Genomic DNA, 22,071 nt, shown 5'->3' with positions numbered 1-22,071 from the left:
TTGGTCTCAGTTGTTGTCATTAAATACCGGTATAGGGCTGCAGGATCTGCAGTTATGAAACCCCCCAAAATGGGGGTCCATGGTTTCATGAGATTGCACACAAGACATAATTAAGGTTTTTGTTTTTCCTAAGAGACTGCTATCAAGGATGCATACGTATTTGATATATTCCTGCATGACGTCCTTCAGGGGCAAAAGTCCTTCCTTCCTGAAGACAGAGGGGTTCCACATGGCAGCCCGGGCCACCATTACGGAAGATGCCGAGGTTGCCTCCTGGAAGATCCGAAGGTCAGAATACGCTTTGACGAAATCATGAGATCCTCCACTGAAATAAGAAAAAGATGATATGCATTAGCAGCAGCACGAACATGGTGCAAATGGCAGGTTAGATGTTGTGTCTATGAAGAGTCTCAATTATCCAGATCACAGTTGTACCAAAAGAGGTTTTTATTTTGAAAAAGCAACCAGACTGGTTTTTATTTTTATTTTTTGAGGAAAAACAAGACTTTTCGCTTCCTATCCTGGAAGCTACATCAGGGATCGTATCGGGATGCTGTGGGAGATGGAAGGAGAGTTGAGATTAGTTGGTGAAGAGGTGGGATTCAGCCGGTTCGGATGAAACAGTAGTGGTGACTTGTGGGTGGGCTTGCCCACCCATCTGGACACAATCCCGTCCTATATCGCTGTTTTTTTGATGCCACAAGCATGTGCAGATGGCGCACGCGAGCGAACTGCCGTGTTGTTTGACACCGCAGGCTGTTGTGACCCAGGCCCAAGTAGTTCGTATTAAATACAAACAGTTAGAAAACAAACAGACTTTATTAGAACAGCTGAGAATTAACTCATTCTCAGCGTAGTCCAAAGTAAATTAAAGCAAATTCTTCAAAACACCATTCCACAGTTTATCACTGACCTTGGGATAATTAGGCAAACTGCCAAAGGCTTTTCTTGGCAAAAGTTCAGAAGCAGAAGATGCCAACAAGAAATGAATACAGTGAAACAAGAAGCAAATCTCTCAACGTCATTTTCAGAGGTCAGCGATAAACTAAAGACTGGTGTTTTGAGGACTTTACTTTCATTTAATTTAGAATACGCTGAGAATGAGTTAATTCTCAGCTGTTTTAATAAAATCTGTTTGTTTTTTGGAACTGTTTTGCATTTAATATCAACTACGCCGGCCTGGGTCACAACAAAATGTATATTATTAATAGAAATATATAAGTTGATTGAATGTAATATCTATGATTAATTCTACTAGTTTTATTCATATTAGAATGTGTGACACTCAGACGCCACACTGTTCATGCATTGATATGTTTGTAAAATAAAATAAAAAATAAAAAACTTGGGGGGGAAAAACAAGGGCTACCTATATAGCAGATGTCCGAAACTCTGCTTAACTGCAGAGGAAGCAACATTTATGTTCACAATGCGCTTTGTCGATCCGTGCAGCTTGTTTGCACCAAGATTGGATTTGCCTGCCTTAAGAGCGAATTTGTTCTACTTACTTGGCTATTACTGGGATAGAAACTGCCTCGGAGATGGCTTTGATCACGTCGCAGTGGACAGGGTGCTGAGGCCTCTCTTCTTTCTTCCTTCAAAAATGAAAAAGATCAGGGATTAGCAAGAAAGGGGAGTCAACTTTGAGCCGGTCGGAATCGAACTCCTGGCAGTGGGCAGAGTTAACCTGCAATACTGCATTCTAACCACTGCACCATCATGGATTTTTTTTTGCAGTACAGCCTGTTCTACCAATTCCAGCTCAAAGGGTTTTATGATGTAAGGACTCACAATATTTTTTTTTTCTTTTCAGATGTAGAATTATTTACCTTCCATGAACGGCAATTGCAGCAACTCCAGCCTGCTCTATCCTCTTTACCAATCTTAGCGTTTCTTCATCCTGAAAATGATTGGGAGGTGGGGGTGAAACATTCAACACTCACCCCAAGTTTGTTACTTAACTTTTCTGAAACTAAATGTGGATGAGGTTCCACACAATAAGTATGCACATTTTTTTTAGGGATAGGGTTGTTTTTTTTTTTAGACATGCGATATCTGAAATACTGTAATATATTCTTACCGATGACAAAATTCGGATTTTGCAGGTGACTGGCTTAGATACACCATTGATGAGCGTAGTCAGAATCTAAAGAACAGGAAACAACAGCAGTTTTTTAAGAACCAGAGATGCAGAATGATTGCTTGGAAAACGTAGGTGAATACTGCAAAAGATTATTTCTCCATTAGGAAGAGTCATCTCTCCACAAGTTCTCAACCAAGTAATAAACAAGCTAAATGACTCTTAAAATGATTTCCTATTGCGTTTTTCTCACAAACAAGGTCCACAATTCTACCTGCAAGCTGTATACAAATCTTTCTGGGCTCAGCCTGATCCTCCAGACAAACTCTGAATTAGGAACAGGGGAAGCTTGAATACGTTCCCATGTGCCATTAAGTGTTAAAGGTAAATATAAAGGTTCCCCTCGCATGTATGTGCTAGTCGTTCTTGACTCTAGGGGGCGGTGCTCATCTCCGTTTTAAAGCTGAAAAGCCAGCGCTGTCCGAAGACGTCTCCCTGGTCATGTGGCCAGCATGACTCAACGCCAAAGGCGCACAGAACACTGTCACCTTCCCACCAAAGGTGGTCCCTATTTTTGGCATTTTTTACGTGTTTTCCAACTGCTAGGTTGGGCAGAAGCTGGGACAAGTAACGGGAGCTCCCCCCCCTTATGCGGCACTAAAGATTTGAACCGCTGAACTGCCGACCTTTCGATCGACAAGCTCAGTATCTTAGCCACTGATAACAAAAAGCGAGCAAAAAAAAAATATCATTTAGTTGTGACACCTGTACACTTTTGACATAACTCCACTCAACATTCTCATGCCCTGCTACCTTTTGCAACCCCCTTCAGTTCCTCCAACCTCCACCTGCTTTTATTTTTTATAAATAACCACAGAAAATGATAAGCAGGGCACTCTGCATACTCACAGATTCTATTCTGTCCGGATCAGACAAGAGGGCTGCTCCCATTCCTCCCTGGGGAAAATACACACACAAAAAAGACCTTCGTTCATCATCTCGGCAGCTCAAAATATCTCAAGGAGGTTCTACAGGTAGTCCTCGACTTACAACCATTCATTAGGATTCAGCACAAAGTGTGAACTTAAGCTCCAACTGCTTCTTCACAGGAGTAAAATACAAACAGCCCAAAGTTGTCTTGCTTTAAAAAAATTATTGATACATTTTACATTAGTCTATTAGCTTTATTTTCTGTGTCTGGTGGAAAGTTTAGAATCATGCAGGGAGGCCTCCCACTGCTTTCCTACTTAGACACCGATCATATTACCAGATCATGCATTAACGTGAAAATACAAGGAAATGAATGGGAAGTAGTACAAGAGATGTCTACAAGAGATTCTCAGTCCTCCAGGTCATGGTTGTCCCAAAGGTGCTTTTTCAAGAGGCAACTGGACTTTGTTTTTTTTTTGAAGACACTTCGCTTCTCATCTCCCGTTTCCCTGAAAATAAGCTTTCCCCAAAAATATTTAAACGCATGCGCAGCCGATCCCCGCAGCCGGTCCCCCCCGAGGCAGAGCTGGAAATCAGGTAAGACAGCAAGAGGAGTCCCATCTTGCTCCACGCGCCCCAAAATAATAAGACCTCCCATAAATAAGGCCAAGCACTTATTTCAGGGTTCAAAAAAATATAAGACAGGGTCTTATTTTCGGGGAAATACGGTAAGAAGCTTCTTGGATGAGAAGCGAAACGTCTTCAAAGAAAAAACAAACAGTGTAAGATACGTTTCATAACTTCTCAATAACTCAGAAGTGAATCAGGAAGTCAACGGGACAGCAGGCACGTTTTTTTCTGGAGTAAGCTAGAATTTCACATCTTTTAGTGTGCAAAAAGGGATGCTTAGTTTGCATGTAACTGGTCAAAACAAGGAAGTGGTCAGCACTGTTAAACCAGCCAAATGTATCAGGATGGCTTCAACCAATCTTGGTCTAATGTTAGGTTCAAAAGCAAGAAATACTGAGGTCACTTCCTTAATATGACACAATCGAAACACAAAAACTCTGATTGAGATTCTGGCTTCCCGAGAGAAAAACAAGCAAGCAAACTTATTCATATGTCAGTCTAAAAGGAAAAAAAAAAACCAAATTGTTTTCCTGTTCTTGGACACAAGGTTTCTGTTAATGTACTTAGCTACTATGTCACAACACACAATTCTTTCAGTTAAGGACAAATGTATTTGTCGGCCGCCTTGAAAGAGGCGGTGGTGAGGCCTCTCCTCAAGAAGCCATCCCTGGACCCGGCTGTTTTGGCTAACTATCGTCCAGTCTCCAACCTTCGCTTTATTGCGAAGGTTGTTGAGAGTGTGGTGGCGCGACAGCTTCCCCAGTACCTGGATGAAGCTGTCTATCTGGATCCGCTCCAGTCCGGCTTCAGACCTGGGTACAGCACGGAAACGGCATTGGTCGCGTTGGTGGATGATCTCTGGAGAGCCCGGGATAGGGGTTCTTCCTCTATCCTGGTCCTATTAGACCTCTCAGCGGCTTTTGATACCATCGACCATGGTATCATGTTGCGCCGGCTGGAGGGACTGGGAGTGGGGGGCACCGTTTTGCGGTGGTTCTCCTCCTATCTCTCCGACCGGTTGCAATCCGTGTTGACAGGGGGGCAGCGGTCGACCCCAAGGCGCCTTGTTTGTGGGGTGCCACAAGGGTCGGTCCTCTCGCCCCTCCTGTTCAACATTTATGTGAAGCCGCTGGGTGAGATCATCCGTGGTTTTGGGGTGGAGTTCCATCAGTACGCTGATGATACTCAGCTGTACATTTCCACCCCAGACCATCCCAATGATGCCTTGGAAGTGATGTCCCAGTGCCTGGAGGCCGTGCGGGTCTGGATGGGGAGAAACAGGCTTCGACTCAACCCTTCCAAGACCGAGTGGCTGTGGCTGCCGGCGTCCCGGTATAGCCAGCTGACGCCATCGCTGGTTATTGGGGGCGAATCATTGGTCCCCACGGAGAGGGCCCGCAACTTGGGTGTCCTCCTGGATGCGCGGCTGTCTTTAGAAGGGCATATGACAGCCGTGGCCAGGGGGGCTTTTTGTCAGGTTCGCCTGATACGCCAGTTGCGCCCCTTTCTGGACCGGGACTCCCTACGCACGGTCACTCAAGCACTCGTCACTTCTCGTCTGGACTATTGTAACGCTCTCTACATGGGGCTCCCCTTGGGGTACACCCGGAGGCTCCAACTGGTGCAGAATGCGGCTGCGCGGGGGATTATGGGAGCGACGGGGCGCTCCCATGTGACTCCTCTCCTGCGCGAGCTGCATTGGCTTCCGGTGGACTTCCGGGTGCGCTTCAAGGTGTTGGTGATCACCTTTAAAGCGCTCCATGGCTTAGGGCCAGGGTACTTACGGGACCGCCTTCTGCCACCAATAGCCTCCCACCGGACGGTTCGCTCCCACAGAGGGCCTCCTCAGGGTGCCGTCGGCCAGACAATGCCGGCTGACGACCCCCAGGAGGAGAGCCTTCTCTGTGGTGGCACCTACCCTATGGAACAATCTACCCCCAGAGATACGAGTGATCTCCGACCTTCGGATTTTTCGTCGGGCCCTAAAACCTTATTTTTTCCAGTTAGCCGGTCTGTCTTGATTTTAGGGTTAGTTTTAAAATTTTAATATTGATTTTAAATTGACAAGTTTTAAATTATTGGCCAAATTTATAAATTATTTTAACTTTATTTTTTAACTGTGATGTTTTGTATAGATGTTTTTATCTTGGCTGTTCACCGCCCTGAGTCCGAAAGGAGAAGGGCGGTATAGAAATTTGAATAAAGTAAAGTAAAGTAAAGTATTTGCAGCCTGCAAATTCCTGTGTGGGGGTCATTTCAAAGGCTTGATGTTGTGGCCGGCCAGCGGAGCTGGCAGCAGAATCGGACAGTGAGGAGGTTGGGGAGGAACATGGGCCAGTCCTGGAGTCTGGGGAAGGCTCTGATGAGGGGTCTGCGTCAGAGGCAGAGAGAGGGCCAGGGCCATATGCCAGTTATCAGCTGCCTTCAGAGTCGGAATTCAGGAGGCAGAGGAACAGCTGGAGCCTGTTCCCAGTGTGCGCATGCGCAGAGTTGCGAGATGAAAGGAACAGCTAAAGAACAAGGGTCGACTTGGGAGTAAGGCTACAGGTGGACAATGAATGGCCCTCCCAGAGGGAATAAAAGAGGAGCGAAAGGTGATTGGATTTTGCAGGAGAGAATTTAGTTCACTTAATTGGTTCGTGACTCTCTGAGACATCTTGCCAAGTTTTGAAGATATCAGATTGGCAGCTCCCCAAGCCAGATAAGGTCTGTGACTGTAAATTCTCCCTTGAAAGACTTTGCTGGATGTGATTGAGAGGAATTCACAGTAACTTAATAAAAAGGGGTTTTTGTCGGGACACGGAATCTGTTTCATGCTCTTGAGAAGCCTAGGTCAGAACACTTGAAAGAAAAAGGTGTTTCATACTTTTAGGGCCTTCGATTAAATGAATAAGAAAGATGACAAAATTCAAATGATGATCCAAGTTATGCAGACATTCATAAAATCGGAGGCATCTATCAATATGATTCAAAAAGAACTGCCGATGGGCAAAAATCATACCTTTGTGGAATATTCTTTGGGGCATCCCATGTTGACATCAATGCCAGCAACATCATCCTCTCTGAAAACGACAAGGCAAAAAGACAATCACAAATGCATAAGGAGATTTTAACATTTAGACACACCCAAACACTATTAAGCAATTCATTTTCAAAGCAACTTACAAGTGGCTGAAACAATGGGATGCAAAGCAATTGTTTTAGTCCATCATCATTTATTCTTGAAAATTTGCTTCAGTTTGTTTATTTTCGCATTGTCTTAGTTTATGTGGTTGCTTATCTCAAGTTCATTGTCAGAAGGATCAAAATTTCTCTTTGTCCAAACCAGATACAGCTCATGTACTAGCAGTTTCCGAATCAGTTTCCAATTGCTGATTTTATAAGTCACAAGAAGCCATACATAAATTGCATCTTCACCATAGAGAACACAACTCTGTTTTAAATTACCGTTAGTTATCTCTTACTGTGCATTTTTTGATTCTGTGCATTTATCTTAAAACTTTAGGAAAATAATTTTCAGACTTACTGTAAGATTTAATTTGCTTTTATTGAAGAAACAGCAACAAGCAGTTTCTAAATGGTTCTGCTAATTAACTCAAGAAAGTAATACTTTGCATAAATAAACAGCAGCCTTAGGCTATCACCAGTCCTAGTTACCCATAATTTCCTTGCTAAAAGAATACATTTGTGGGTGTTACTCTGTTTCCCCGAAAATAAGACCCAACCGGAAAATAAGTCCTAGCATGATTTTTCAGGATGCTCGTAATATAAGCCCTACCCCTCAAAATAAGCCCGTTAAGATTGACAGCCAGATGGATGCATTTAGTACCGTATTTCCCCCAAAATAAGACCTTACCAGAAAATAAGCCCTAGTATATATTTTGGAGCAAAAATTAATATAAGACCTAGTCTTATTTTCGGGGAAACACGGTATTAGTTAAATCAATGTTATCTTTTCATCCAACAGGAACTCAAGGCAGACAATGTAAGTACGGTCCTTTCCCTTCTCATCTTAGCCACCAAACAATTTTATGAGGTTTGTACAGCATAATGGACCCAAAGATACCCCATGGCTGAGGGAAACCTTTAACCTGGGTCTCTCTAGCTCTAATCCAATGCTCTACACTAGAGTTGTCCAACCTTGGCAACTTTTAAGACTTGAGTCTGGCTGGGGAATTCTGGGAGTTGAAGTCCACAAGTCTTAAAGTTGCCAAGGCTGGACATCCCTGCTCTAAATACTATGCCAAACTAATACTGTCAAGTTTTAATCCTGAGATATGCAAAATGTAAAAGAAATAAACATTATACAAATGGAAATGTGGATTGGAACTGCAACCCGGGCAGATTTAACTGGTAAAGGTATATGCCAAATAAAATTAAGTCTATACTAGATCCCACTTTAACTTTCTTTGCGTCTTTGTTTATTGTCATTTTTGTGGTTTTAGAGCACGGGTGTCTAACTCGATTTCATTGAGGGCCGCATCAGGGTTGTGTTTGACCTCAGGTGGCCGGGGTGAGTGTGGCCAGTTTGACATCACTCCTGTCAGGGGGCGCCTGTGGAGGCCTGAGTGCTCTGCGAGCGAAAACGGGCTCCCGAGCTCCATTTTCAGCTGAGACAGCCTCCTGAAGCCCTCTGCCAATGAAAACAGAACTCGGTGGGGGAGCATGTGTGCCCCCAGCTCCTTTTTCACTGGCAGAAGGCTGCAGGAAGCTGTGGCAGCTGAAAACGCAGTCTGGGAGGGCCGCACATGGACCTCCCGAGCTCCAGTTTCGCTGGCAGAGGCACCGCGGGCCGGTCCTTCACTGTTTCCAGAGCAGCCCCACGGGCCAGATCTAAGAACCCCACAGGCCAGATCCAGACCCCGGGCCTTGAGTTTGACACTCCTGTTTTAGAGGAAGGAGCTGATGTAGTTTTGTTAGCATTGCTATAATTGGTTTTAACCTCCCTGGGGATGTTTTCACTTTTGTTTATATAACATATAAGCTGATGAGAATTGTTTGAACCAGCAGTGAAATCCTCTGAAGTCTGTTACCGGTTCTGTGAGACTGCTACCTAGCACGCGCTTTGCGCGAATATGCACACCTGGGCCATGCCCACGCAGAGCTAAAAAAGGAACATTTTGAAGCCTTCCAAGTTGCAAAGGTACCATATTTTTTGGAGTATAAAATACACTTTCCCTCTCCCCCTAAAAGAGGCTGAAAATTTGGGTGCGTCTTATACTCTGAATGTAGCTTTTTCGAAGCTTTTTTTCAGCCCTAATGAGGCGCTAGCGAGTGATCTTCCGTGTTTTGCCAGCTCCGACTCTCAGCTGTGAAGCTTTTTTTCAGCCCTAACGAGGCACTAGCGAGTGAAGCGATCTTCTGAGCTTTGCCTGCTTTTCTCATTGCTTCTCTCTCCAAAGATCAGCTGTGCTTTAGAAGCTGTTTTTGATCCCCAAGCAGGGGATAAAAATCAAGTGTGTGCTCGCTCAAAACCAACAAACTAATGTGCTGAAGCTGACCAGACTAAGGACACTAGCCAGATGAATACCTGGTAGGCAGATTCCCCCCCGCCCCATTTTCCTTCCCAAAAACTAAGATGCATCTTATACTCCAAAAAATACGGTAAGTAGAATAGCGAGGGGGGGGGGAAATCTGCTGTGTCATGCGATTTAGATTAGCTAGAAAGCAAGAAATCTGACAATTCTAGCTAATATAAATCGCGTGTCACAGCTGATCGTCACCCAGCTGATCATCAGAAATACCGGTTGGCCTGAACTGGTAGCACTTTTTACTACCGGTTCGGGAGAACCGGTCCGAATCTTTAGCATTTCACCCCTGGTTTGAACTTAACATCGAAGAAGTACAATACATAAGTAGCATGCATGTAAATATATTCTGACAGATACATACACAAGTTTGGCTACCGCCAAGGCTCTCTCAGCATCAGCTGTGCCCTGAACAACAGTGAGGGAAAAAAAACCACACAAGATTACTTTTCTAGAAAGATTATTCTAGCTCATTCTTCAGTTCAAGAGCTCCCCAAAATGCTTACATATACATTAAAAAAATATAGGTAGTCCTCATTTAAAAACCCTAAATAGGGACAGGCAACTCTGTCATTAAGCAAAGCAGTCATTAAATGGGAAATCACATGACCACAACTGCACTTTATGGCTGGAAAGAGAAAAGACTACTGTCATGCATAAGAATTTTAGTCAAATAAAATTCAATACTAAATCGGCACCAGATAAGGGTTAACAGAATTCAGGAGGGTTTGGACTTAGACCATTTGTGGGAACATAACGATTCTAGACTGATGACTCACTTAACTCCGCTCTCCAGCTCGGCCTGCTCTTCTCAAACCACTACTTAGGTACACACCTTCAGCTTTTGTTGGCCAACTTTCCCGCCCTTTGAAAGGCTCACGTGCCTGCTTCCTGTCTTGTACACACTGAAAGCAATGCAACTATGCTATAGTCCGTGGCTTGGAGCCACAGCCACGTTACACAAATAGCTTACTCTCTTGAAAACTCTTTCTCTCATTCCCTCTACTTTGTGAGAGGTGGGGGAAAGGTCAGGGAAACAAGAGATTACCTACAGAAATTTCTTTCTTTCTCTTTCTTTCTTTCTTTCTTTCTTTCTTTCTTTCTTTCTTTCTTTCTTTTTCTTTCTTTCTTTCTCTTCCTTCCTTCCTTCCTTTCCTCTCCCCACATGAGCAACCCGACTTTACGACATTTTAGTAGCAGTTGTTTTACTTTTAGCAGTTGGTTTTGCTTTTATAAATCATGCAGATTCATACCATTTGAAAGACAACACGGTCTTTTTCTCTTTCACACGTCCGGAACACCACTCTCTCATTGGGGGCAACAAAGTCCACAGTTCCGAGGATTTCTGTGAAGACACAGAAGAGAAAAAAAAAACTGTATTAAGGACTTAATTAACAGATTGTTAAATAATTAATAACACACCCATATTGCCATTCAAGATTTCACTTCCTAGATCATTACTACTGATTGCAGCCAGGCATTAAAACATGATATCCATGCTGTTTGCAATTTTATTAAATTTGCTGGCTAAGGCACTTTTACAGAAGCTCGGAATACTTCCAAAGCAAGGATCCTTTACATAAGTGTCAAAAACAATACATTTAATGATCTATAAATAAAGTTAAACATGCCAGCAATTTATAAGATGAGTCATAAGGAAGAACAACAGGTCAGTATTATTATATACATGTTTAGCTTAGTTTACAGCTGGAATGATTAATTATCTATACCATCATTTGATGAAAGGTTTATGGGTTACATATGCAAATATGTACCAACCAATTATTGCCATTTTTACTGGTGTTAATTTCAGTTTCACCAAAGACACTTTAATTTCTTTAACAAGCACGTTATCTAAAGAAAACAAACAGCATTAATCACTGTCTTAAACTACCAGTTAGGAAAAACAGAACTTTTTCATTTTATTTTTCACTCAGATATCAAATTAAATACTTGCCATTTACAACTCTTTTGCACTGAAGCATCTTTATGTCAATCAGCTCCTTAAAGAACAAGGCAGAGGTTACCAAAGAATTTTATCCCAACAGAAAAAAACAAAGCAAACAAAAACATTTTTTTAAAAAAGTAACCCCCTTTTTTCTTTAGTATAAAGAAAAAGGGAAAGACATCCAGGCTGTTTTCTTAGCAACAATGTCTAAGTGGCTTGTCACTGCCATCTTCTGAGATATTTCAAGACTAGTTTTCAGCTCTGGAAATTCCCTAGTAATCTCTCTTCCCAGTTAGTATTGGTCGACTCTGCCATTTGCCAAGACAGAACTAATTATGTAAATACTGAAGAAACTTTTACAATCAGAGTCCCAAACGCTTCAAATATGGCATCTAGCAACCTACTTGTGAACTCTGTTCAGAGTATTTCCCTCTATGAATTACTACATAGTGGTTAGTATACATTATGTATACTGCACGGCAGTGGTGAAATCCTCCCCGGATTGGCATCGTTTCGCTGCCCATGCATGCACAGTTCGCACCAAACACATGCTTTGTGCGGAAAAAGTTTGTGCAGAAAAACATCAGAAAAAACAATGGCTACCAACCTGCCTTCCATTGAGGACCTGTATACAGCACGAGTCAAAAAGAGGGCTGGGAAAATATCTACAGACCTCTCGCATCCTGGACATAAACTGTTTCAACTCCTACCCTCAAAAAGACGCTATAGAGCACTGCACACCAGAACAACTAGGCACAAGGACAGTTTTTTCCCAGATGCCATCACTCTGCTAAACAAATCACTCCCTCAACACTCTCAAACTATTCACTAAGTCTGCATTACTATTATTCTTCTCATCATTCCTATCACCCATCTCCTCCCTCTTATGACTGTATGACTGTAATTTTGTTGCTTGTATCCTTAAGATTTATATTGATATTGTTTCCTGATTGCTTATTTGTACTCTATGACTATCATTAAGTGTTGTACCTTATGATTCCTGACGAATGTATCTTTTCTTTTATGTACTCCGAGAGAGCAGATGCACCAAGACAAGTTCCTTGTGTGTCCAATCACACTTGGCCAATAAAAAAATTCTATTCTATTCTATTCTATTCTATTCTATTCTATTCTATTCTATTCTATTCTATTCTATTCTAAAAGGACGCTTAACAAGGTAAGTAGAACAGCGAGGGGAAGAACAGCTGTGCCACGCTATTTAGATTCACTAGAAAGCAGGATTTCCTGCTTTCTAGCGAATATAAATTGTGCAGCACAGCTGATCGTTGGAAATACTGGTTCGGACCAACCGGTAGCTTTTATCACAACCGGTTCGTGTGAACTGCTGTGAACCGGTAGGATTTCATTACTGCTGCACAAGTGAGAAAAAGGGCTGAGAAAATATATACAGAACTCTCACACCCTGGACATAAACTATTTCAACTTGTCCCCTCAAGATGCCGCTATAGGGCGTTGCATGCCAAAACAGCTAGACACAAATACAGGTTTTTCCTTCTGCTGAATACTCAGTTACCAGAGTACTGTCTTATATCTAAGTGTATATTTACCCATCTAGTATGGCTGTGTTACTATTATCCTTCTCATCTTTTCTACTACTTTCTCCTATTGGTATCCTATGATTATATTACTCTGTATGTATACCGAGAGTTTATACATCGGAGACAAATTTCTTGTTTTATCCAATCACACTTGGCCAATAAAGCCATCTAGTCTAGTCCTATTCTATTATCTCCTGAGAAAAATGTGAAAGAGATGAAAATGCCCGTGTCCCCTACCTCACAATATACAATATCGGCACCATAATCCAAAGCCAGTAGTCTCATCGGCAGGGTCCCAACCCGAACCATTGGCGCCAGTATTGTTTTATTTGTGAAACTGAGAGCTATGCGGTTCATTGGCATGATCTCTTTGGAATCAGCTGGAAGAAAGGAAACTGGGAGGAAAAATACATTCAAAAGTTAGAGTCCCACTGAATTGAAGTAGCATAAAAACCAGGGGTGAAATGTAAAATTTGTTACTGCCAGTTCTGTGGGCGTGGCTTGGTGGGGTGTGTGTGTAATGTGACTGGGTGGGTGGGGCCAACTTTTTTTTTTAACTTTTCAAAGCATTTTTTCTACAACGTCTTTGGCCAAAGAGGTTGCAGAAAAAAATGCTTTGAAAAGCTTCTGATGATCCCAGCAGAGCCGCGCGATCATCAGAGGCTTTTTCCCCCTACTTTTAAAAGCATTTTTTCGTCAGAAGAGGTTGTAGAAAAAATGCTTTTAAAAGTAAAAAAAAAAAAAAAAGCCTCTGATGATCGTGTGGCTCAGCTGGCCATGGTAGAGGGGCGCAGGGATTTTTGCTACCAGTTCTCCGAACCACCCGCCATTGCTACCGGATCGGGAGATCCAGTCCGAACCGGGAGCATTTCACCCCTGATAAAAACTGTCCAATCAGATTATTCTTTGCATAAATAAAACCCATCTGTTGCACTTATAACAACCATCAGAGTCAGATACAGCACCCAACCCTAGCTTAATTCATTTGTTCTATGTAGAACTTACGGTAACCAAGTTAAGATTTGATTCTGATAAAATGGCTGAATCCACACAAGTAGTTGATTTACAACCATTCGTTTAACAACTGTTCAAGGTTAACAATGGCGCAGAAAAAAGTGACTGATGACTTCTTTTTACACAACTGTGCAGCATCTGTGTGGTCACATGATCAAAATTCAGACACCAGGCAACCAGGGTGTATTCATGACAATTGCAGTGTCCCGTGGTCATGTGACTCCCCTTTTGCAACAAGTAAATGATGGAAGCCAGATTGACTGAACAGATTGACTGTGTTACTAACAACTGCAGTGATTCACTTAACAACCATGGCAAGAAAGGTCGTAAAATGGGGCAAAACTCAACTGTCTTCTTTAGCAACTGAAATTTTGGGCTGAATTGCAGTCACAAGTTGAGGATTACCTGTACATAGAAACCGAGTTGCAAATTTCAATTAATGGCTTGGTTTTACATACAAATCCACTATCCTAGGTAATACTACTGGATTCTGCCATGTCAATCCGGGTACTGAGATATAAGACAACCATTGTTGCTGTTGTTTTTAAAGACCTCCCATTCATTGCAATGAAACTGCAATGAAATTTATAAAACATGTTTCTAATTTTTTGTCATTGCCTAGATTGTTTCATCTGTCTTGATCACGTACCCTATTTTCTCCCCTAAAACGTTAGATGAAAGGGGGCATCATAGCCCCCTTTACTCAATATCCAAGCTCATTTAAGAATAACAGATTAAGAGAATTGGAAGGGCCTTGGAGGTCTTCTAGTCCAGCCCCCTGCTCAGACCCCATGCCATTCACTGAATTTACTATATTTTTATGCCACCTTTTTTATAAGTAACTCAAAATAATGAATCTATTGAACACCCCCACCTCCTCTTTTTCTCTGCTAAAATTTAAATAGAATAAAGCTGGAAGGTCCCTGGTCCCTTAGAGGTCATCTAGTCCAGCCCCCTGCTCAGACCCCATACATGCCATTCACTGAATTTACTATATTTTCATGCCACCTTTTTATATGTAACTCAAAATAAGGAACCTATTTAACACCCCCACCTCCTCTTTTTCCCTACTAGAATTAGAATTAGAATAAAGCTGGAAGGGGCCTTAGAGGTCTTCTAGTCCAGCCCCCTGCTGAGATCCTATACCATTCACTGAATTTACTATATTTTCATGCCACTTTTTTATATGTAACTCAAAATAACGAACCTATTTAAACACTCCCACCTCCTCTTTTTCCCTACTAGAATTAGAATAAAGCTGGAAGGGCCCCTTGGAGATCATCTAGTCCAGCCCCCTGCTCAAGCAGGAGAACCTATATACCTCAGACAACTGCCCTGGGTCGGAAGCGTTGCAGGGGCTTCTGCTGGGCCCAGCCTGTCCCGGGGGAGCTCCAGCCCTTCCCTCCGGCATGGGACGGCTCGGCTCGGAAGCGTCTCCCAGCTCAACTCACCAGGCGCCGGTTCCCATCGCTCGGGGACAGCCTTCATCCGCTGCCGCGCATGCGCCAGGCGACGAGATATGACGTCATTGCCCTGCGCTTTTTCCCCCCTCCTCCCCCCCCTCTCCAGATTCGAAACAGAGATAGGAAAGTGTAGAGATGCCCACGTGTAAACAAACGCCAAAGTTGAGGGTTTTTTTGTCGAATGAACATTGTACAGTTATGCTTACCTAAACGTTCAGTGTGTTATGGAATGAAAGACTGAAAAACATTCCTGGGTCAGCCAGATACAGTTTATTGCGCAGGTTCAGAGCCAGATTTGTACCTGAAATTCTGAACCCGGAAAGCTCTGATACAACTGCTTATATATGTTTCCAAGACAAAGGGTTTGGTGAGCACATGCATTTTTCCATATATGGTTAACATACACTTGTTATATGATAATTGACACTTCCTAATTACTAAACCATTATTGTCTAGTTTGTAAGATTATCTTTAGCTAGACAATCTTCCTCAGTTCTGTAATTACTAATACAGGAGATTTATTGCTGTCCTTAGGTAATAAGTAACTCTTTGTAACATACATGTCCTTGTGTCTTTGACAGTGAGGCCCCTTAGATGTTTTCCATATGGCTGTCCTTCCGTGACAGGTAGGCCTCATCAGAAGATATATTACCAATAATGGGATTTAGCTGTTTTTTTAATATAATCTCCAAACAAGCACATTTCTCCCTTATAATAATGTGAATAGAGAGGGTCCTTTAGTGTTCATGTAACTGACCTTGTATGATTCCTACTTTATTCACATTAAGTGGATCATTCTCACATCAATAAGATCGTGCCTCCGCGCTTGTCTCGCTGTTATAACGGTCACAGGGAATGTCCCACGTTTTAAATTTTTCAATTTTTTTAGGGTTACTAACCGAATTGATAAAATCCGGTTCGTGGAAAGAAATTTTTTGCTATTCCTATAAACCACCACCTCATATTTTGCCGGGCCAGTTCTGACAAGGCGCAGTTTTATTCCACCAAGCCGGCCTAGCCTAAATGGTTTTTAATTGGAATTTTAAATTTTATGGATTTGGGGGTTTTAAATTGGGAAGCCAATGATTTAATTCTTTTTTAATTATCTTAACTTTTGTATCTGTATGTTTTTTAATTTTGGCTGTTCACCGCCTTGAGTCCCCTCTGGGAGAAGGGCGGTATACAAATTAAATAAATAAATAAATAAATAAATAAATAAATAAATAAATAAATAAATAAATAAATAAATAAATAAATAAATAAATAAAATCGTATAAGTTAACTCATGCGTGGATAATAGCTCTCAGCTGATCTCTATGTTTACTGTAAATCTCAAGTCGTCCTCTTATGAACACCATCATAAAGCTTCTGAAAACCGTCATAAAAATTATGAAAACAATCCTAATAAATGCCCCAAAGTGAAACATTATCCTTTCATATAAAGAGAGGCTCCTCTACATTTTTATAGTCTATGGTTTTTAAGCGCCTCGCTTTAAAAAAAGCAACAGGAGGCGTGGGCGTCATTGACGTCATCGAAGGGCGCCCTCCACCGCCAGGCCATTAAAAACCGCGCCCGTTTTACACGTCATCCATTGGCGACCGTCGCGTGCTACCGCTCCATCATGGCGCTCTTGCTGTGGGGAATTCGTGGACCCGCGACGGCCGCCCGATTCCCCTCATGGCTGCCGCTGGCCGTGCGCGGCTGTCCGCAGCGCCAGGCCTCCGGAGCGTCCCCGCCCGACGACCGCGTGGTGCGGATCCCCCACGCTTGGAAGCTGAGGCTGGAGCGTCCGGCGTCCAAGCGGGAGCGAGGCGGGAGCCCCGAGACGGAGGGCAGAGCTTCCTTCGGGGAAAAGCTACTGCTGCGGACCCGGAGGCAGGAATTGAGCCAGGCGGCCCGGCACACGGTGGGCCGCCTGGATAGGCCGCGCTTGGTGTCGGACGGTTGGAAGCACCGCTTGTCCCAGGGGGATTATTTCCAGCTGGAGCGGACGCGGGAGGAGACTCCTCGGGAGCGGAGCGACGACGACGCCCCGTCCACCTTCCTCGAGCTGGGCGTGGAGCCTCGCGTGGCGGCCCCCTTGCAGGAGGTGCTGGGCATCTCGCGGCCCTCGCCGGTGCAACAGCGCGTCATCCCCGCCTTGCTGAAAGGGGGCCACGCTCTGTGCGGGGCTGAAACTGGCAGCGGCAAAACCTTGGCCTACCTGCTGCCTCTCTTCCAGCGGCTCTTGCAGGCTCCAAAGCTCCCTGAGGACGGCCTTTATGCGACCTCTCCGCGCTCTTTGGTGGTGGTGCCCTCTCGAGAACTGGCGGGGCAGGTGTGCAGGGTTGCTGCCCTCTTGGCTGATCCTTTGGACTTGCAGGTGAAGGAGATCGGCGGAGGCCGGGGCACGGCTGTGGTTCGGCGCAGGATCCGTGAGGGTTCCACTGACCTCCTGATCGCCACGCCAGGTGCTCTGAGCAAAGCCCTGAAGAGGAAGATGTTGTCTTTGGAGAAATTGCTCTTCTTGGTTTTGGATGAAGTGGATACTCTGCTGGATGCCTCGTTCATCGATCTGGTGAAAGATATAATTCAACATGCTTTTTTGAAGGATGTCGTCCAGCAAGCTTTTCTGGACCCAACTTTTAAAGACAGGGATGAGGTTTGGGATCCCAAAGCCCAGCTGGTGGCTATGGGCGCTACTCTTCCAAAGGGGCTAAGTCAGATGTTGAGTGAATCTGCCGATCTCTCCAACTTCACCGTATTGACTGGCTCGAGTTTGCACTGTCTTCAGCCTCACGTGAAGCAAAGATTCGTACGTTTGAAAGGTTGTAACAAAGCAGCAGAGCTGCTACAACTCCTCAAAGAGCGAGGTTCGTCTTCTGGAGCTGTTATTATTTTCTGCAACAGAGCCCGCACTGTTAACTGGCTGAGTTACATTTTAGAAGACCATGACATCAAACATTTACGCCTGCAGGGAGAAATAGCAGCAAATGAACGAGCGGGCATATTTAATGCCTTTCAGAGAGGCGAGGCTGACATTTTGTTGTGTACTGATATAGCTTCCCGTGGATTGGACACCATTCATGTAGAGCTCATCATTAACTACGACTTCCCTTTAACATTGCCAGATTACCTGCATCGGGTGGGGCGAATCGGTCGCATCGGCAGTAAATTCCTTGGGACTGCGGTCAGTTTTGTAACCCATAGGTGGGATGTAGATCTTGTTCGGAAAATAGAAACGGCAGCTCGCAAAAGAAGTCCACTCCCAGGACTAGATATAGTTGTTAAGGAGTCTTTGCGTAAAAAGAAGAAATTCTGAATTTGCCTGGAGGACCTAATTTAATGTTTGAAGCAGTTCCTAATATATTTCAGACATTTTGTGTATTTGATTTTGGACCACTCAATTCCTTAATAAAAGTGCGCTAATATATGGGTGCTGACATGGAACAGTCAGAAACTGCAGCTATCCTATAAAAACATGGAGCATGCTTTATTCACCAGATTTATTCAACATATTAACGTATGTTTTGTATTGTCCAAACTGACTTTTATATATTATTCTACAAATGGTAAAATCCAGCAGTTCAGGTACAAAATGGTCTGGTCCTCAGCCATGCCAAACCCCTTCCAGGTTCTGCCATTCCAGGTGCAATTTGATAGTTTCCTGGAAACCAGAAGCAGTTCAGTGCATACTAGTTATTCCATTCTGAATTCAGAAAATTGTATACAGCTAGTCCTCGACTTACAACAGTTTGTTTACTGATCATTAAAAGTTACAACGGCACTAAAAAAAGTTGACATGACCATTTTCCACACTTATGACCGTTGTGGCAATCCCATGGTTACGTGATTGAAATTCAGATGCTTGGCAATTGACTCATATTTATGACGGTTGCAGAATCCCGGGGTCATGTGATTGCTTTTTGAAACATTCTGACAAGCAAAGTCAATGGGGAAACCCCATTCACTTAATAACCATCTTACTAACTTAACTCCAGTGAGTCATTTAACTGGCAAGAAAGGTCATAAAGCGGGGTAAAACTCATTTAACAAATGTCTCACTTAGCAACAGAAACTATGGCCTCAATTGTCATAAGTCGGGGACTACTTGTATATCTTTAATTTTGTTTGGACTATTATAGTCCAATGGATCATATACTCATTGCTCATATGGGCAGGTTTCTGGTTTGAGGTTTCTACAGACCTTATCACATTATAGGTTGGTGATGCCAGTCAGTGGCTTAATGCTTGTGGAACAGCAAAGCTGCTGCAGTAAATGTAATGGAGTTGTATGTCCCACCATTTTATGGTATTCGAGTTCTTCCAAAACCAAACCTCTTCCCAAATTCCTACAATCATTGTTTGTGTCTTTATCATGCCTGCTATAAACCACTCTATTGACTCATATCAGGGTTTGGTTTTTTTTACTTTTTTACTATCGGGTGTTTTTTTTTAGCATCTACTTTTTTAGATCTATTTTTGCTGCTGAACCTCACCAGGAGGCTTGATCCATAGCAGTTTTGCTTTCAGTGCCAGAACACAAATGTTAACAAGGGAAAGAAGTGCCTCTGAGCTTGTCTAGAGAGCTTTGAGTAGGTGATGTGGACATTTGCAGCTATCCAGCTTACCTTGAAGAGTACAGAGGCAGACACGGCAGCACCATGAGCAGTAATATCCAAGGTCTCTTTAAGTGCAGAGGTCTTCAAACTTGGCAGCTTTAAGACTTGTTGACTTCATGTGATCTACATCAAAGCAGCTGCTATTTCCAATCAGAACAGACAACTTGCCACGGGACGATTTAATTATTCAAAATAACTAAAAAATTATTTTAATTTTTGTCCTTCACATTTCATTTCATTCCAATTAACTGGGAAAATGGTTCGGAAAGGATAAAAGAGCAATGCATATGTCTGATATCCAGGCATAGTGGTACTTTCTCACAGTGTAATTAGCAAGCATATTTACTCCACCCATAGCAATCAGAAATGGCCAAGTTCTTGCATCTTTTTTATTCAGATGCCACAACCTGTAGCAAATCTGAACTGCACCATCTGACTTAAAGGGATGAATGCAGTGGTGAAATCCACATTTTTTTACTACCGGTTCTATGGGCATGGCTTGGTGGGCGTGGCAGGGGAAGGATACTGCAAAATCCCCATCCCTCCCCACTCCTGTGGGAAGGATATTGCAAAATCTCCATTCCCACCCCACTCGGGCCAGCCAGAGGTGGTATTTGCCTGTTCTCCAAACTGCTCAAAATTTCTGCTACCGGTTCTCCAGAAGCTGTCAGAACCTGCTGGATTTCACCCCTGGATGAATGGTGTAACCTGAAATCTCAGTTGAAAGTCAGCTGGTTGCTGGGGTTGTATTTAAAACTCGGCTTGTGAGTATGCTTGCAAACTTAGTTTCTTGCAGAGCATACTGTGCAAATATAGACACTCTGCTTGGTTGCTATTAAAGATACAGAAATAAAACCAGAAAGAGCAATACTTGAGAAATTTCAAAGACGTATCCTGCAGGGTTTGGGGGATTTTTCACCACTATATTCTTCTGTTCCTTGGCTTTCTGGCTCCTGTCCAGTCACTATTGGTATCAAGGTGATGGCTACTTAACAAGTAATCTTAACGGAGTCTGTCCTGTATGGGGTTAAAAAGACTTTTTTTGAAGCAGCAACGAAAGTTTGGTTTTAAGAAAACCTCTACATTCATAAAATAAAATAAAATAAAACTAAAGAGCATTTTTAATACTGACTGGGATTAACCCTAACTCTCTACATTCTACCATTTTACCAATTAGACACAAGAACTCCATGTTGTTTCGGATCACAAAGGTAACAATACTACAAAAAAAATACACCCTTGATTCCTTTCTAATCTAGCACAAGGTCAAGTCTTTTTTAGGTCAAGCTGTACTCCTTGTGATTTACACAGATCATAAATCAAGGAAACAATATATCAGAGGTTCACTTCATTCTTGGTCAAGCATTGTAGGAGGAGAACTATGCTTGTTTGTTGTAGTCTGGTAACCCCTTTTCCTGCTACCAAAATTTATTAAAACAGGAGCCACAGTTCACTTCAAGCTAAGGCATCTGATTTTTTTTTTGTTGTTGTTGTTATTGAACCTTACTTTCCAACCAAGATTTATGTCGTGTTGACATTTGTGCTGCAATTTTAAGTTTCTAGGAACCGAAGGGTTGTTGTTACCTACAACCACTTGGGATTCAGCAAGACTGGTTGTAGATTTGGAGTATCACATGATACGTTGCAGTGGTGAAATCCAATTTTTTTTACTACCAGTTCTATGGGCGTGGCTTGATGGGCATGGCAGGGGAAGGATACTGCAAAATCTCCATTCCCACTCCACTCCTGGGGAAGGATATTGCAAAATTTCCATTCCCACCCCACTCCAGGGGGAAGGATATTGCACAGTCTCCATTCCCACCACACTTTGGGGCCAGCCAGAGATGGTATTTGCCGGTTCTCCGAACTGCTCAAAATTTCTGCTACCGGTTCTCCAGAACCTGCTGGATTTCACCCCTGATAGGTTGCTATGCAATCCATCAATCTTCATAGCTTAGCACAGTTCTCAACCTGTGGTCTGTGGACCCCGGGGAGTGGGGGGGGCTGCAATGTCATCACGGGGTCCACGAAGAAATGTTATGATTTAAATCTTGAATTAAGTCTTAAGAGCCTGTGGCCACAAAAGATATTTAAAGGGGGTTGTGTGATAAAAGATTGAGAACCACTGGCTTAGCATACAAATATATGTATACTATATTTCAACTTCCTTATTCTAAACGTTTCTAAATGCAGTTTATTTTACACCTGCCTGAGCAGGTTAGAAATTCTTTTTCCAGGTAGTCCTCGACTTTACAGCCATTTGTTTAGGAACCATTCAAAGTTACAGCAGTGCTGAAAAAGTACATCAGACACTTAT

At 43.0% G+C, this 22,071-nt stretch overlaps 2 protein-coding genes across 5 annotated transcripts in view; one reads left to right on the top strand and one right to left on the bottom strand.

Annotated features, from left to right (window-relative positions):
* Positions 1 to 15,210, bottom strand: part of DUS2 (dihydrouridine synthase 2) — a 63,401-nt gene extending 48,191 nt beyond the window's left edge. For 2 of the 4 annotated variants that reach the window (XM_060681575.2, XM_087877122.1), the window contains exons 1-11: positions 15,141 to 15,201; positions 12,913 to 13,070; positions 11,126 to 11,171; positions 10,422 to 10,513; positions 9,533 to 9,576; positions 6,642 to 6,702; positions 2,990 to 3,037; positions 2,081 to 2,146; positions 1,830 to 1,900; positions 1,509 to 1,595; positions 157 to 325 (exon numbers count right to left, since the gene is read on the bottom strand). In XM_060681575.2, coding sequence (XP_060537558.1) covers positions 157 to 325; positions 1,509 to 1,595; positions 1,830 to 1,900; positions 2,081 to 2,146; positions 2,990 to 3,037; positions 6,642 to 6,702; positions 9,533 to 9,576; positions 10,422 to 10,513; positions 11,126 to 11,171; positions 12,913 to 13,070; positions 15,141 to 15,177 — 879 coding nt within the window. In that variant the 5' untranslated portion in view covers positions 15,178 to 15,201. Of the gene's footprint in view, positions 1 to 156; positions 326 to 1,508; positions 1,596 to 1,829; positions 1,901 to 2,080; positions 2,147 to 2,989; positions 3,038 to 6,641; positions 6,703 to 9,532; positions 9,577 to 10,421; positions 10,514 to 11,125; positions 11,172 to 12,912; positions 13,071 to 15,010 lie in introns of all 4 variants that reach the window. The other 2 variants (XM_060681574.2, XM_060681573.2) reach the window with 2 other exon arrangements.
* Positions 15,211 to 16,333: 1,123 nt separating this feature from the next.
* Positions 16,334 to 19,542, top strand: DDX28 (DEAD-box helicase 28). Its single transcript, XM_034425436.3, has one exon. It carries the CDS (start codon positions 16,775 to 16,777, stop codon positions 18,452 to 18,454), a length of 1,680 nt encoding a protein of 559 aa, XP_034281327.1. The 5' UTR covers positions 16,334 to 16,774; the 3' UTR covers positions 18,455 to 19,542.
* Positions 19,543 to 22,071: the final 2,529 nt, after the last annotated feature.

This window comes from Pantherophis guttatus, chromosome 11 (genome assembly GCF_059756535.1).
Source record: "Pantherophis guttatus breed Tessera chromosome 11, ASM5975653v1, whole genome shotgun sequence".
Lineage (NCBI taxonomy): Eukaryota > Metazoa > Chordata > Lepidosauria > Squamata > Colubridae > Pantherophis > Pantherophis guttatus.
The sequence above is the reverse complement of the archived record's forward strand: the minus strand, read 5'-3'. Positions and strand labels throughout refer to the sequence as shown.

Bases quoted from the DNA above. Each gene is read 5' to 3' on its own strand.
- DDX28 (XM_034425436.3), top strand. From the start codon at position 16,775: ATGGCGCTCTTGCTGTGGGGAATTCGTGGACCCGCGACGGCCGCCCGA.